This window comes from Haplochromis burtoni, unplaced genomic scaffold, assembly GCF_018398535.1.
Source record: "Haplochromis burtoni strain Fernald_Lab_line unplaced genomic scaffold, NCSU_Asbu1 Contig_49, whole genome shotgun sequence".
In the NCBI taxonomy this organism is placed as follows: Eukaryota; Metazoa; Chordata; class Actinopteri; order Cichliformes; family Cichlidae; genus Haplochromis; species Haplochromis burtoni.
In genome coordinates this window covers 918,501-934,081 of record NW_024582410.1, presented here as the reverse complement: position 1 = coordinate 934,081, position 15,581 = coordinate 918,501, and the positions used below count along the sequence as shown (strand labels likewise).

The window sequence follows — 15,581 nt, the reverse complement described above, 5'->3', positions numbered from 1 at the left end:
CAGGGTATTGCATGCATTTGTTGTGGAAGCCGTGCTGGAAAACGTGTTGGGGAACAAAGACAACAGGCGGTGACAGGATGTATTGTCACCTAGGTGACCAAACAGGATGTTTTTATATGTACTGTCACTCATTCAAAGTGCAGAAGAGCTGCATGTGAACAAAACTGAGGTGCCGGCTTTAGAAAAATTACAGAAATTACACTCCTAGGTCTGATAAGAAAGACAAAGAGGAAGAAAGAAATGTGGGACTTTGTTTAAAAACATTATGACTCTTCTGGTTTGCTGCCGGGGCCACCAGCCTCTCAGGAGGTCACGCTGGACCTGAAGCGTGCAAAGCATACCCATCATTAGCTCTGCTTTGTGCTGTGTCCCATTGTTACCTGACATTTTGGCAGCATAACAGTCTGAGACATCGCCAATAATCTCACAGCTTTTGTGTGTCGTCTTTTTGCTCATTTTGTGCAGCTCTCTTTGAACTTTTTTGGTCCTGGAGAATCGAGGAAATGGTCTGTGTGAAGGGTCCAGTAAAAAATAAACGCAAGAAGAGCGGAGTTAAAGGGCAGTTAGCGAGAAGTGAGGCTGTTCAAATGGCATCTCGGGTTGATGGGCTGAAAGGAAAGTGCCATTAGTGTTGGGTTTCTGTGAAAGTCCACACAGTGGCTGCTTGAAGCACTCTTGATGAAGGATTTATTGCCCTTTGGGTCTACAAAATGACACTCGATTGCACTGGAAGTACAGGTGATGACCACATTCAGACCTGTGCGTTAAACCAAAGGAGTTACTTTATACTTCTGAAACTGCTGCTTGTTCAAGGCCATGACTTTGTTTCAGGATGCAGCACTGAAACACTTGGCTGTGGTGATGTTTCACCCTCCAACACCCACCCCCACCCTCACAGCATCCTCCAAACTGGTGGGCTATTGTCTTCCTGTACAAGGCGGTTTGCTCACTAACACCCGTGAGTTGGAGAAGGGTGCAGTGGTAAATACGTGCAGTGGAAGGCTGGCACAGGCCACTTATCGCCCAGAGAGCTTTTTACAAAGCAGGGCCTCAATCCCACAATGCCATTCTCTGCCTGCGCCTGTAACAAAGAGCTCTCTGAAGCTAACATTGTACGCCCTCTTTCACCCTTTTGACCCTGATGCTCTCTCTCCGTTCTGGCTTTTTCTGTAGTTTAACTTTGGGTTACAAGTGCTTCAGTGATCTGCACGTGCCATGATTTGGTGAGCTGTAGTCAGAGTGCACGACAAAATGTAATATTTATTCATTTAATCCTTTTTAAATGTGCATACTGATTGTGTAGTGCATGGAGACTGCATTTCTGTGTGTAGCAGAGAGTACAGTTTCACACAACCAGATAAGAGAGAAGTGAGCAGCTGGGAGAGAAAGAAGAAGCTTCTTGCTCAGAGCTGCTTGTGTACCTGCTCACCTACTACGAGTTCAAATGTAGAGGAGGCTTTCTTTGTTCCTGGCAGCTCGTTTCTCGTTTTGCCAAAGAAAATCTGAGCTATGTTTTGCAGGCGGACTTTGCCAGTAAGTTGATAAACGTATGCTGTTGAGTAAATGCTGTATTTCCCTATTTTTATTTTATTACGTGTGCTGGTAGGGTGAAGTCAGGACGGGGCTGTCGCAACAAAGTGGCACTTGTCTCTTAAGAGATCATCCAGAACATCACAGGAAGCTCTACTGCAAATCATAAACTATGGGAAGGATGAGAACTGTTACACATAAAAGCTGCACTCACTTTCTCTTAAAATAAACTTAGTTTTCAAAGAACAGTAGTATTTTAAGTATAAATATTGGAGATGCGCCGATATCTGCGATAACTGTTAACCAGGAAATACTTGCCTTCTTCTTCAGTAGATCATCTGCCTCCATCTCATCTTATCCCCAGTGTCCTCTCTGTGACACTCGCCCCCTGCATGTCATTTTTCACTACATCCATGAATCTTCTCTGTTGTCTTCCTCTTTTCCTCCTTCCTGGCAGTTCCACATTCAACATCCAATATGTCCACTCTTCTGGAGAATGAGGCGTTCCCAAGATAGCAGTATTAATAATCTCTCCTGTATATCCTGGAACTTCCCCCAGGGTCCCTACATTCCTTAAAGCCCTCACCTAGGAGGTGTCCAATGAGGCATCCTAGTGAGATGCCCAGATTCCCACCTCAACTGGCTCCTTCTAATGTGGAGAAATGGCAGCTTTACTATCATTATATAGCTTGTTATATATTGTTTAAAGTTGGCAAGCAGTAACCTCATCAGTTTAGTTTTTCTGCACTGTCTGTGTTATATCAAGAATATCAGCTTACATACTGTTATGTTCGTCATGCTCTGCACCGTTTGTGGTGCGGATGGAGGAAATTGCTCACCCTTTTTCAGTTGCTGGGTTGCTAACGTGGTTTTAGCCTGAAGAAATGTTGCAAATCTCATTAAGCCACAGTTGCACTGTCAAATTTTGCGTGTGCTTGGGCGGCATTTGTGAAAACACTTGTTGGAGTTTTAACACTTCTTTCTTTAAGTGTCAGAGCTGTGAATACGTTGTCCTACCGCCGGAGCTCTTTTAGCTGATGACAGCTACCCTTGAGCCTCATCACATGCGAGTAGAGCAGAGCATAAGCACTTGGGGAAAGTTCAGTTTTTGTTATATTTGTGTTCAAGGTAAAACCAAAAAAGGCGGCTCCTTGAATCATGCAGCACAGAAAGGACAGTTTTTGCAGTGCTGATATTTTTTGGAGAAAGCTGCACACAGAATCTTTTCCTCTGCTCCTGCTCCCTGCAGACTCCGTTACTACCAGCTGTTGGCCTCGAGCAGAGGGAGATAACGCTGTTACTTTTCATTACATAATAATAACGGCTCTACATGAGCATGGAGGAAAATCCCTTACACCCCCCCAACCCCACCCCTTTCTCTCAGATGTTATGACAGTGCATACTGTACATGCGGGCTCGTTCCTAATATGGGCAGTATGGTGTACAGTATTGGGAGCGAGTAGGGTGCCATTAAAAAGCAAGGGATTGATGAGGATACAGAGCATGACTGTAAAGAGCTGTTTAAGTCAACTTCTGTCCTCTAAGCGAGAGATCTCTGCTTTTAGGACAGCTGACACACACAGGGCGGCACTTTCATAACAGAGCGCACGCGTTTTGATGCCAATCCCTTCACTTCCCCTCTCACTCCCCTTCTTTTCTCCTTCTCATCCTTTAATATCTGTCTGTGAAAGGCCTTTTGAACACAGCTGCTCTGTGCAGCAAGGCAAAGCCAAATTTCCTGGTAGGAGCTGCACAGATAAATGCATGACATCTGACTCCGCTGCCTTTGGGAAGCATCTCCTGACTCAAACATTGGCTTGACATGCTCAGCTCTCTGCAGGATGTCGGGCAGCGAACGGCGTGTGATACACGAGCCGGTAAATCTAGACGAGACTTCACATAATCCCCGCCTCCATGTTGGAATATTTTCTCCGGCACTAAGTCGGCGAACGGCAGCGTAAACAGGTGGAATAACACGAGTAGGGTTTGCGTTTCAGCATGAATGTACAGTAGAGCGCGGCGAACAGCGGCACAAATGGCCCTGTCAGATACAGGTCAGAGGTTTACAGCCCTGATAGTGTTTTTGTATAAAACAGGGAGTGAATTCCTTTCTTTAGAGAGGAGATTACTTTTGCAAGCTGACTCACTGACCCGTGTTTACTTTGAGACATTTATCAAGAAACACTCCACAGTGTGACTCATGGCACAGATGGATAAATCTCATTGGTCGATGGCAGGCACGCTACTTTTTTTTTTTTCTCTCTCTCTCTCTGCTCTCACATCTGTAGCCTACCTGGCTTAACACCTAGTCCCATCTTCTTTTAGTTGAAGCTATTCATTAGTGAAAAACGCCACCTTTAATTAAGACTTCATAGTCAATTCACAGAGCTCATTTATCGATTAACTGTCATGATTATAATGGGAAATAATGCTGCTTTGAAACTCAATTGGACGCATCTTTCCTTTTGTTTTAGTAGCTTTCAATAAGGTAGAGCAGCAAAATGAGAGTTACTAGGTCCACCCTGTTAAAACAGATGCACTCTAATACAACATTACTACTCATGAGGTGAGTTTACTTTTCAGTCTGTTTGCTTTCCTTTCTATGTGCCGTTTCCACATTTTGAGTTAAGTTGCGATTCTAAACAGTCCAGTCTGACCGGTCTTATCTCGTCCACGTTGACTATCGCTGCTTTGGTGAAATGAAAATGTACAGGTCATTTGCATCAGAACAATCTCCTCACCTGAAGCGATTATGCAAAGTACATTTGCGTTCCTTGCCATGGTGTTTTAGTGTTTGAGTCGACTGTAATAGTTCTTCTCTCCCTGACAGCTATAAGCAAAGTTTATTTATACAGCTCACTTCGTACACAGCATCAATGCAATGCCAATGTCCACATCTTACGAGAAAGCACAGCCTTCTTCAAGTTTAAGAAAAATGTATATGGCATTTAAATGTTCGATTATTTGAACGCTGCTGATGAATTAGCTAAGACATAAAAGTCTTTCCTTTAGTGATTTCTGTTTTGTCTGGCAGCTTTTCGACCGTGTGAGGGAGGAAAACCCCGATTTCCACCAGAAGATCATCCCAATCAGCAGCGAGCTGACGCAGCCGGGCCTGGCCATCAGCCCAGAGGATGTGGAGAAGCTCACCACCTGCATCAACATCGTCTTCCACTGCGCCGCCACCATCCGCTTCGATGAGCCGCTCAAGTGAGGACCACGTGCATTTCATCCATTTTTTTTTTTTTTTTTTTAATTTTCCAACACAATGAACACACAGACTCCTGCTGCTTTGTTTCATTATTACACCTCATTACAATCCTGTTCCACTTTATGCAAGGTGTCTTTATTGCTGAGTAAATGTTGCTTGTAGCAGGAACTTGCTGTTGTGAGGGTGCACTCCAGAGGATGTGCAATTCAATGAGCATGACGGTAATGTTTCATTGACGTGACGCAAAGAGGAAGTGGAGCAGGATGAGGGTGTGGAGAAATCAACCGTTTCTACGAGTTTGTAAAACCACCTATAAGAAAATAGATGGTTCCTATTTTACTCAGGGAGTGTTGGTAGGATGCGATTCAGTCAGTGTTGAGTCGGTATTAAGATAGCCGGTCAGTCTGGATTGATTGTGATGTCTTCAGAGGCTCCAACGTCCCAGTGAGGACGTCTCGCTCGTTACTGGTCTATGAGGAGCTTTGCTGAATGTAGAGTTGTTGAATTCTGATGTGAGCACTGTGATGACCTCGTTATGTTGTGCTCCTTTAGATAATGTGTTGATGTTCTCCTCCGACTAGTCATACCTGTAACTTCCTGACATAAGCAACAACGATCCGTCCTATAATGTTCGAATCCTGTTTACCAAAAGACCCGACAATAATACAGAGAAAACCCCAACAATGAGACGACCCAGTATGAGCAAGCACTTGGCAAAAGTTGGAAGGAAAAACTTCCTTTTAACAGGAAGAAACATCTGAAAGAATCAGGCTCAGGAAGCAGCGGCCATCTGTCGTGACTGGTTATAGGGTGATGGGAGGAAGACCGGACAAAAGACTCACTGTGTCTGAGAGCCAGAGATTAATAATATCTAATGATTAAATCCAGAGTCCTGTATAAACACAGAGGGAGTGAAGAAGAAACAGTCCATTATGGGAAGCCCCCGGCAGCCTAGGCCGGTGAGGTCTGGTCTGAGGTCAGTTGGTCATAGCTGGGAGGCGGCAGGGAAGCCATTTGTATAGACTGTGCCTGAGCCTGCAAGCTTGTGTAAAAATATACAAACATGGTGTGCATCTTTCTTTGTCTTGCTGTACAAATGCCCAGCCTGGACTGCACTGGATCCTTCATGTAAAAAATTATCTGCAGAGTGAAACGGATGAGCCGAGAAACCGGAAAGAGAAGAATGATTGGCATTCCTGCTTATAGCTTGTGTCTGGACACTTTCAGTTGCACTGCATTTTTGGGATTTTGTAAGTCTGATTACACACATGTTGACCCCACGTGATGATCCCGGTATTCATAGATTAGATCTTCAGTTTTAGCTTCTTTTAAGCAGGGAAATTCCTCCCAAGATAAGCGAGTGAGGCCGCCCCTTCAGTGTGTTTGCAGCCTCCGTGTGCATGGATGAGTGGAGGTAGATCATTTGTCTGACGTGGTGTAGTGCTGCTCTTTAAAAGCTCCCTGAAGATGGGTGTTCAGAGGCGGGCCAGTTTGAGTGACAGCTCAGTTAGGACTGCTGCACTGCACTGAGCTGCACACCGATTCATATCGATCTCTTAGTGCTTTAGTGTCTCTCTGTGTCCTGATGTGACTTCTCTGTCTCTGTATCTTTCTCTCTCTCAGTGGCCTTTATCTTCTCTCTTCTTTTATTTCTTCATATGACTTCACTGGGTTTTTTTACTCACGCCTCCCCTTTTTGTCATCTCAGAGTCATTACTCTTGTCTGGTGACCGGCAGCCTTGTAAGCAGTGCAGAGGCCATAAATCAGAAGAGTCTGCTTAAGGCTCGAGAGTCAGTCCAGGGCTTTTCAGCCCGACACCTCAGCTGGTCTTCATCCTGTGCAAGTCTTTATCCACACTTAAAGGATCATTGCTGGTTTTAACTTGAAACTTATTTCTATTTATCATAAGATTGATCAAACTAAGGTAATCTGTGAGTAAAGAGGGATTTTCACCCTATAATGTTCTGCGCAGTGGGTTAAAATTTCTAGAAATCATGACCTGGTTACCAGGAACTGTGCAGAAACAAGTGCCCCTCTACCCTTGGGTAGAGGTTCTTCTTCGTAATGAGCTGTGACAGGATGTAAACATTCATGGTATCCTCCCCTCGGCTGAACTACAATGTCAGGTAGCTGCTTGCTTGCTTCCTTTTTAAATGAACTTGCAAGAAAGCCATAAGAAGAAAATATATGTTTGATTTTTGGGGTGAAGTGGCCTTTTTAAAGAAGAAAGCAGCACTGAGTGTTAATATTAGAGCTGCTAGTGATTTAATATTCATTCATCGATCTGTCACTTTATCAATACACAGTTCTGTGCTTCAGAGAAGTACTACAGTAGTAATAATAATACTTGGGGCAGTCTAAGCATTAAGCAGATATTAAACGACTCTTGAAATTTAGGAAAATTATCCGATAAACAAATTCTACAAAAACCCTTAAAGTGATTTTATTCTAAGATTATTACTTTGAAGTCTTATAACCTCGGTGGCTTCATATGAGTAAAAATCAGCAGCTGGGAGTTTCTTGTGTTTGCTAACTCGAGCTTTTCTCTAAAGGACCGTGACCGTTACAGAGAACTCTCTGAAACAGATAACATCCAGTGAGCTTTGTGAAAGCTTTGTTGATGACAGAGGAGACTGGTCAGACTGCTTCAAGCGGATAGGAAGGAAATAGTAACTCGAATAACCACCAAATATGCAGAATAGCATCTCGGAACACAAAACGCATTGAACCCTGCTGCTACAGCAGCAGAAGACCATACAGTGTGCCACTCCTGTCAGCTAAGGACAGGAAACTGGGTCTACAATTCACACTGGCCTACGAAAACTGGGACAATAGAAGAAGCGTCTGAGCAGCAACATTCAGGTGTTAGGATAAGAATTTGTTGTAAACAACATGAGAGCATGAATCATTCGGCACTTTGGACCCATAGCACCAGTTATTCACTCTTCAAACACCACAGCCTGCCTGAGTATTGTCGCTGACCATGTCCATCGCTTTATGACCACATTGGACCATCTTCAGTGTCTTGAACGCTGTACTCAAAGGGCCTCCACAGTCAGCAGATCTCAATAGCTAGTAGTTTCTGATGAGTGCCTATACTGGTCTGTAGTTGTTGCATCTGAGTCATAACTGCAAAGACAGATGGGTGATGAGTCAGGAGCAGGAAGGGGCGCAGTGGTGCCTCCATCTTCCCTCTGCAGTCCCGCTGGCGTGACGCCCTGCATATGGTCCCAGAAGATGGAGGGGCGATGACACGCCCCCACAGCACTCAAAAGCTCACCGGGTGATCGCCACCGCAGTCTTCATCGTCCTGCCGCTGCCAACAGCCTGACCGCACCTGATTCGTGCCACTGGACCGTTCGCCCACAGCTTTCTGCCTCTCGGTTCTCCCGTGATCGACACCCACGCTGAGCCGGAGAATCATGCAGTGTCTGTTGAAACTGACCACAGCGTTTCTCGTCTTTGCTCTAGGCAAAATGGACTCTGTATGTTGTTGTGGTTCTGCTGCAGAGCTGACGCACATCCACAGCTGAGGGCTGAGGTTTATAAAGTGAAATGTGTTGTGTGGGTGGCCTACAGGAGGATTATCAATCACATGTGGGTTGAGTTGTTTTTGTTTCTTCTTCTTCTGGCAGTTAGGATTTTGTTGTTGTCATCTCTTTAAGAAAACATTTTTAAAACGATAAAGGCCAGCACCTTGATTATTCTTGCATAAGTTTGAGTCGGATACACGTGCTTCCTTTCACCAGAGATGGAGTCTTTTTATAGAGGTGACGCAAGACAGGTGAGGACGCCAATTATAGATTTCATTGGCAGAATGAAGATGATGGCAGCGATAAACATGAGGCGTGAGAAGTCAGGGTAAGAGTGGTGATGAATGAGATGTGCCATGGTGTCATGAGTGGCTGGCTGCTTATGTGGAGGCCTACACAGGTGAGCCAGTATTCTCCTGACAAGCCTCACTGCCTCCTGCAGGAGGGAACCCTGCAGGGAGAGCAGAAAGAGGAGGCTGTAACAGCTTTAGACAGTATAGAGTCAGAGGATTGCTAATTACAACACTTGTCTCATCATTATAAGACCAGTATCTATTAGACTTGTATAAATAAATGGCCAGCTAGGCCCTACTTATGTTTATTTTCTACTTTATCAATGGTTTAAATTGGGAGGGGGAATTTAATCTCTTAAACTATCATGTAATTAATAACTTCATTAATCTATTTGTTCTCATTTTGTGGTCCTTGGGATTTTTCTGTCTTCAGAGAAACACTTTTTTTAAAAAATGTTTCTGCTTTTGGACTCTTGAGGTGAAATGCTGCTGCCTCATTTATAAGGTTATAGTCTCTGTGTTTAAGAAGAGAAAGTCAACAAAAGAAGGAGCAACGGGTTATCACTTTGCCAGATTTTGCAGTTGTAAAGCGGCGTGCATTAGGGCTGTGCGATATGACCAAAATCTCATATCCCGATATAAGAATTCTGTCGTCCGATAACGATATAAATCACAAAAATGTAACATTTTCTGTAAATTCTGTGAATCTCGGGCAGCTCGACTTGCGGGAAGCGTTTCCAGCTGCGAGTCATGTAGCTGGAGTCCAGTGTTTTAACAGATGCATGAAACTATATTTTTAGACATAAGTTGTAACGGCCACAGTTTTCTATTACACAGCGTGCTGCAGGGAAAAGCCTGTTCTAAAGTTTGAGTCTTAGGTTTATTTTTTAGCACCTGATGGCTCTTTTTTACTTCTCATCCTAATCTGCTCTTTCACGTAATTCAGTTTACTTTGAAAAGTCTCAACAGGATCTTGAGCTTTATTGTGAAAGGTTTATGTGGAACATAAACAAGCGGACAGGCGATGGTGTTACCGTCGTTGTTGCTAACTACAACATAAAAACAGGTGCTTGTCCATCGGTAGTGTGGTTATATTAAATATAAGAGAAAGAGAGAACTTTAAGAAATTAATATAGCCACTACAGTGACCATCAAAACGATGAAAAAAAATATTGCCACACAGAGTTTATTTTGCGACACCATGAAACAAATGATAGCGTAAAATGAAACGATAGAAGTTTTTATATTGTCATCCGATATATATCGTTATATCGAACAGCCCTAGCGTGCATTGTTTAGGACCGTTCTCTGCATCGATTCAGAGCCGCAGTAGATGCTGTAATGCTCAGTCTTGGCTTTATGACTGGTACTACAAGATGAAAAGAGCGAAAATGATGAGGCTAATACATTTTTTTTTCCCCCTCCTTCTCATTTAGTCTTGTTCTCTCTCCCTCTCCTCTGTTTGATTTCATGCCTCTCTATCCCGCCATGTCACTCTGCTCCGGCTTGAATTTTTTTGCAAATTCCTGCTCCTTTGCAAATTCATATTTGAATGGTACACTCAGTCATCAGCAAACAAACGCTTATACATGCAAATACAAAGATAGTAGTAGTCTAGCAAACACGAACACACACACACACACACACCGACTTTCCCTGCACACACTGAACCTGAGCACGCACACACAAACTTTTCCCTCCCACACAGACTCATTTGCACGACCTTTCCTCCCACATCTACATACACACACTCCCAGAGACGTGCAGTCTTTTTAACACCGTATGAATCTCTCTCTCCTCTCCCGCAGACACGCCCTGCAGCTCAACGTGATCGCCACACAGCAGCTCCTCAGCCTGGCCCAGCAGATGCATCACCTCGAGGCCTTCATTCACATCTCCACCGCCTATGCAAACTGCAATCGCAAGCACATTGATGAGGTCATCTACCCGCCGCCCGTCGAGCCCAAGAAACTCATAGACTCCCTTGAGTGAGTGGATGATGTTTTTGTTCACCAGTGTCACAGAAATACTTCCACTTGGGGTTAATTCATGTGATGTGGAAATTAATCCCAAAGAAAAAGAGAAGTTGCATATTTGTGCAACAGCTGCAACCAAGGGAGAGACCGCGACAGGGCCTCCCAAACAAGGGATTGTAACAAGGTTCGCTCAAAAGATCAATAAATAGTGAGTGGATAAACGATTGCATCACCCAGAAAAGGATGCTCACTTGGCGAGTGTGTCAGAATCAAGCCCAGTAATTACGAGGAACGAACAAACAATGCAGTCATTCACAACACATCCAGCTGGGCCTAAACCACCCTGGGCACGATACCAACACAGATCTCATCCATTCACTTACATTCAGCAGTGAACCTGGACTGGGATAAAAGCAGGAATGTGGAGACACGAATTTCATGATTATCTGCCTGTTTTCACACCTGTGCACACATTTGGCCAACTGGCTGTCGAAAAAAGCGCTTTATTGTCAGATTGCGCCATGGAAGTTATTGCAAAAGTTGGGCAACATGCACACCTTTCCGTGTGAAAGGAGGTTTTCTTTGCTTTTAAACTGTTCATATTCATAATGTAGTCCAGGACTAACACCTCCACGTGCATTTGGAGAGCAGTAACAAAGACTCTCCCTACATATCAAAGGTCACAGTAATTTCAATTTGATTCATATAGCAACAAAGGACAACTACAGTTACCTCAAGGTGTTTTATTTGATACAGAGAAAACCCCAACAATCAGGTGACCCCTTATGAGCAAGCATGTGGCAAAAGTGGGAATAAAAAACTCCCCTTTAACAGGAAGAAACTTCCAGCAGAACCAGGCTCACGGAGGGGTGGTCATCTGCCGTGACTGGTTGGGCATGAGGGGAGGAAGACGGGACAAAAGAGACACTGTGGGGGAGGGGGGGAGGCAGAGATGCATAACTAATGATAAAAGACAGCAGATATTACACTAATGTCTGAAACGGCATGAAAAGGAAGTGCTAGGGTTGAGATGGGTCGATAGCGGCTTGCAGGGTGACTAAAGCAGCTTAAATGCCACGTCCTACATAGATTTGTCATCAGCTCAAGTGTAAGGACCAGAGGTTTGGTTTAACTTTGAGAACATTGCCTAATGGAGTGTTTCCGTTTCATTTTATTTCATGCATTTATTTGGCAGTGCTTATAGGTGAAGTCGCCTTAAACTGTTAGCAGTCGGACGTACCGCCCACGGGACATTGGATGGTTTAGGGGACTAATAGGACTGCTAAGGGGTTAACTCCTTTTCCCATAAAGACAACATGACGACCTTTACAGCATTCACAGGGTAAAGAGTTAAAATGCTGGTCTAAATGTGGTAAGCGTACATGACCTGGGGACTGTAAATTGCTTTTTCATAAACCTGTACCTTCTAATGTTCTTCTGCAAAACAAACCTGCTACCTATGTTTTTAAAAATTGTTTTTATCATAATAAATCTCAGACTGCACCAAAATAAGTGCTCAATTATGTTGTAAATGGGTGCTTAGTGCTGAAGCTTTATGTCTCTGGCTTCAGGTGGATGGACGATGGCATCGTGCGGGACATAACGCCACGGCTCATCGGCGACAGGCCCAACACGTACACCTACACCAAAGCCCTGGCTGAGTACGTGGTGCAGCAGGAGCAAGACAAGCTCAACATTGGCATCATCAGACCCTCCATAGTGGGAGCCAGTTGGCAAGAGCCCTTTCCTGTGAGTTCACTGAATACTTTGCTCTCTTTAGAAATAAGCTACTTTTGCATAATTACACTTATATATGTTCTTTTTTTAAGTATTGACAAAGTTCCATGACCTTTTCTAGTTTTAATCTTGCTGAGAGAGAACTGACACGCCCACTATGGCTCACGTCTTTGTGAAAGAATTTCACGAGCCTATATGTCAAAGACATATAGGACATAGTTTTTGTAAAGACGTGTACAAAAACGATGGATGGTAGCGACTGATGTCAGTCATTGGGTTGTGAACACCTACATTTTAATCACATAAAAAAAATTGAAATAAAACAAAGCAACAAATTAATTGTCTGATAGCTTAATCTCTACAGTTTGATCTTGTGACATCAACATTTCAGTTCTCACCCAATCATTGACACCTACACATGGTCCTTTTCTCTCGACACTGTTCCTCAAAGTCTTATGAGTTAATTGCTCCGTAACATATATTCCACTCTTTATTTTCAGCCATTTCTCTTGCGATGGTTGTACGATCCTTATTTGACGTGATTTGCCGAGTTAGTAGGGCCACCTTCATGCTTATGCTTACTTTGATTAATAAAAACAGGCTTAAAGGATTGTGTACCAGATGTCGTCATTGGTCATTTTTCATAAAGGAACCATAGTGTTTTAAAATGAACACAAACAAGAGTCAAAACTAGAAATTCAGACCATTTTTTTTTTCTGCTTGCATCTTTTCTATACAGTCTGTGATGCATGTCGTGATTAAGAGCTGTAGTGCTTGGATCCTCGCAGAGTGCAAGTCGTTTGCTTTCCTATTTCATCGCTGGCTCATTTTCTGCTCAGAACGTGCCCCCTTTTTTGACTTGGTTGTTTCTTTGTAGGTGCATGTTGGACACCCATGAATGACGCGGACTAGTTTTTCTAGAATCCCTCCCCTCATTATGTGTCCTCCTGACACAAATTGAAATAAGATATTGATCAACCTAATCCTGCCCGGGTCAGTGCTGCTCTCCTGTGGCTTTTATCTTAAGTGGCCCTGGATTAAAGCAAATTGGCTAGTGTCGGTGCTAAAGACCGGCGTTTTCCACCCGAGTCACCTTTCATCAAGCCAAACAGCTGCTGGGATGGGAGAGTTTGGGCGGACGTCAAGGACAGAAGGGCAAATCGGAGGCTGTGGACTGAAGGCTGCTTCGCTAAGGACCCAAACATGAAAGCTGAAGAGTGCATTATTGCTGTCAGTCTCTGGTGGATTTCTTTATATGAAAACTTGCACCAGACTAATCAGCGTGAGCGAGATTGCTTCTCAGTAAATATTTAATTTAAATTATGTGATTTTGCATGGAAAGAGTTAAACTTTAAACTTGCCAATAATTATTCATTTTTTATAAGATATTTACTTATTCTCTCATTTCATTTTATTTTTTTATATATATTTTTTGCTGAGTGACTCCTCGTTAAAGCTATAAATATATCACTCAAGGCTGATGACTGCAGAAAAAGCCTTAGACTCGTGATGATGACATAAATGTATCGATTATTCAAAGAGATGTTCAGCAGAAATCTAACAGCCGATTCAGATTCTTCTTAATTAAAAAACATGAGTTCATCTGAAGGACTAGCTCTGAAGAGATGATGCAGCATGAAAAGAAAACAAATACCAGACCAACACAGGAAAGTCCTTGTTTATGTGGAGCCAGGAAATGTAGGTCTTGTGTTTGTGCAGTGGGACTGTTGGTAGCTTCTGGCTCTGCCTGCAGTTTTAAACTCGGCCTGGCAGCAACTCTTCAAAAGACCTTACTCACACTTGGCCCTGCAATCGCCTTGGCAGCCCGTGCCAGCAGGCGCTGTGAGGCGGGTGGGGGATGGGCAGTGCGTGTTTGTGTCGATGTGTTGTGTACATTTATAACCCCAGTATGCGCCTGTCATTCTGGGAGTCTGTGCTTTTAGAAATGTCCCATTTAACCCAACACGCTGTGCAAAATAAAAGCTGCATCTCCGTCTTCAGCTTGGCGTGAAGCCGACAGCCGATCGCCACGCTAAAAACACCCCTGGCCCCAGTGGCCTGCTCTTCTTCTGTGCACCTTATCTGCACCAGAACATATTATTAGAGCGAGGATAAGGCTTAGCTCTGAATCCACAGCCCCGCACATTAGAGACTGTTGCAGTCTATTACCAGTGATTTCATCCATTTTTAATGGTTTCTAATTGAAGCCGACAATCCCCCGCTTCTCTGTTCTCCCACCGCAGGAAGTAACATAACCCCGAACAGCTGCTTTAGCGCACAGAAACACAACCACACGTGTGCTGCTGTTGGAATTAATCAATTAATGTTGATTCAGTCTCATTGCTGTTTTTCTTTTCTTCTCCGTTTCATGCCTCAGGGTTGGATCGACAACTTCAACGGGCCAAGCGGCGTCTTTATAGCTGTAAGTAAGACATGTTACCCTTGAATCTCAAAGCTCTTGGTTGCAGTGGCAAGATTTGGAGTTTTAAGATGATGTCATCCTGTGATAAGGCGGGAAAGGGTATCCTGCGCACCATGAGGGCCAACAACGATGCGGTGGCAGATCTGATCCCTGTGGATGTGGTCATCAGCCTCACTCTGGCTGCTGGCTGGTACACTGCTGTACACAGGTGAGTAAACAAACCCCAAAACTCAGTCCCTAAACTTAAAATATCCTACATTTGCCATAATGCATACGTTGAGGGCTTTCCATTAAAAACTTGTAGTTTCCAAGCGCACTTTAGGTATAGGGACAACGGCCAACTTGTGGGGATTTCTGCTGTAACCTGCAGATGTTTGGGCTCAATACAAAAGGCAAAACAAGCAAATAAACTTAAAGTTATGATCATATGACAATAGCTGCTTGCCTGCTCAGGCAAGTTTGGCCAGTCAAAGCAGAAGCTAGAAAGCTTCAGAAACCCAATCTCTTGTCCCTTTTCTAGATATTCTGCATATTTTTATGTCCGAATATGTCGTACGTCTGTATATAGAGTAAATCTCCCAGGTTACTCTGTTTTACTTGGCCTCGGTAAACTGTGACATGGACAGAAGACATCTGTTATGAGTGGGGGTAATACTCTATGAACACCAAATATAGTTCAGGCACAAGCACCTGGATAGATGCTTTAACAGTGACTCTAAAAATAGAGTTGCATACATTCTTTGTGCAGCTATTTCCACCAGCAGCCCAACACAAACCTGTTGTCGCGGTCTTCCTGTGTGTCTTGTTAGTGAGCGTCAGAGTAACGGTAATACTTCAGTACTTTTATAACAGCCTGAGGTGATAAAAGAAGCTTTAAG

General features: G+C 43.7%; 1 protein-coding gene across 6 annotated transcripts in view; it reads left to right on the top strand.

Annotated features, from left to right (window-relative positions):
- The window catches only part of si:dkey-97m3.1 (fatty acyl-CoA reductase 1), a 59,135-nt gene that overhangs the window by 34,432 nt on the left and 9,122 nt on the right, over positions 1-15,581 (top strand). For all 6 annotated transcript variants that reach the window (XR_315887.3, XM_005923554.3, XM_042220478.1 and 3 more), the window contains 5 exons: positions 4,565-4,740; positions 10,377-10,556; positions 12,116-12,293; positions 14,659-14,703; positions 14,793-14,911. Coding sequence is in view for 5 of the 6 variants with exons in the window: in XM_005923554.3 (XP_005923616.1) it covers positions 4,565-4,740; positions 10,377-10,556; positions 12,116-12,293; positions 14,659-14,703; positions 14,793-14,911 (698 nt within the window). In the remaining variant the exon portion in view is untranslated. The remainder of the gene's footprint in view (positions 1-4,564; positions 4,741-10,376; positions 10,557-12,115; positions 12,294-14,658; positions 14,704-14,792; positions 14,912-15,581) is intronic.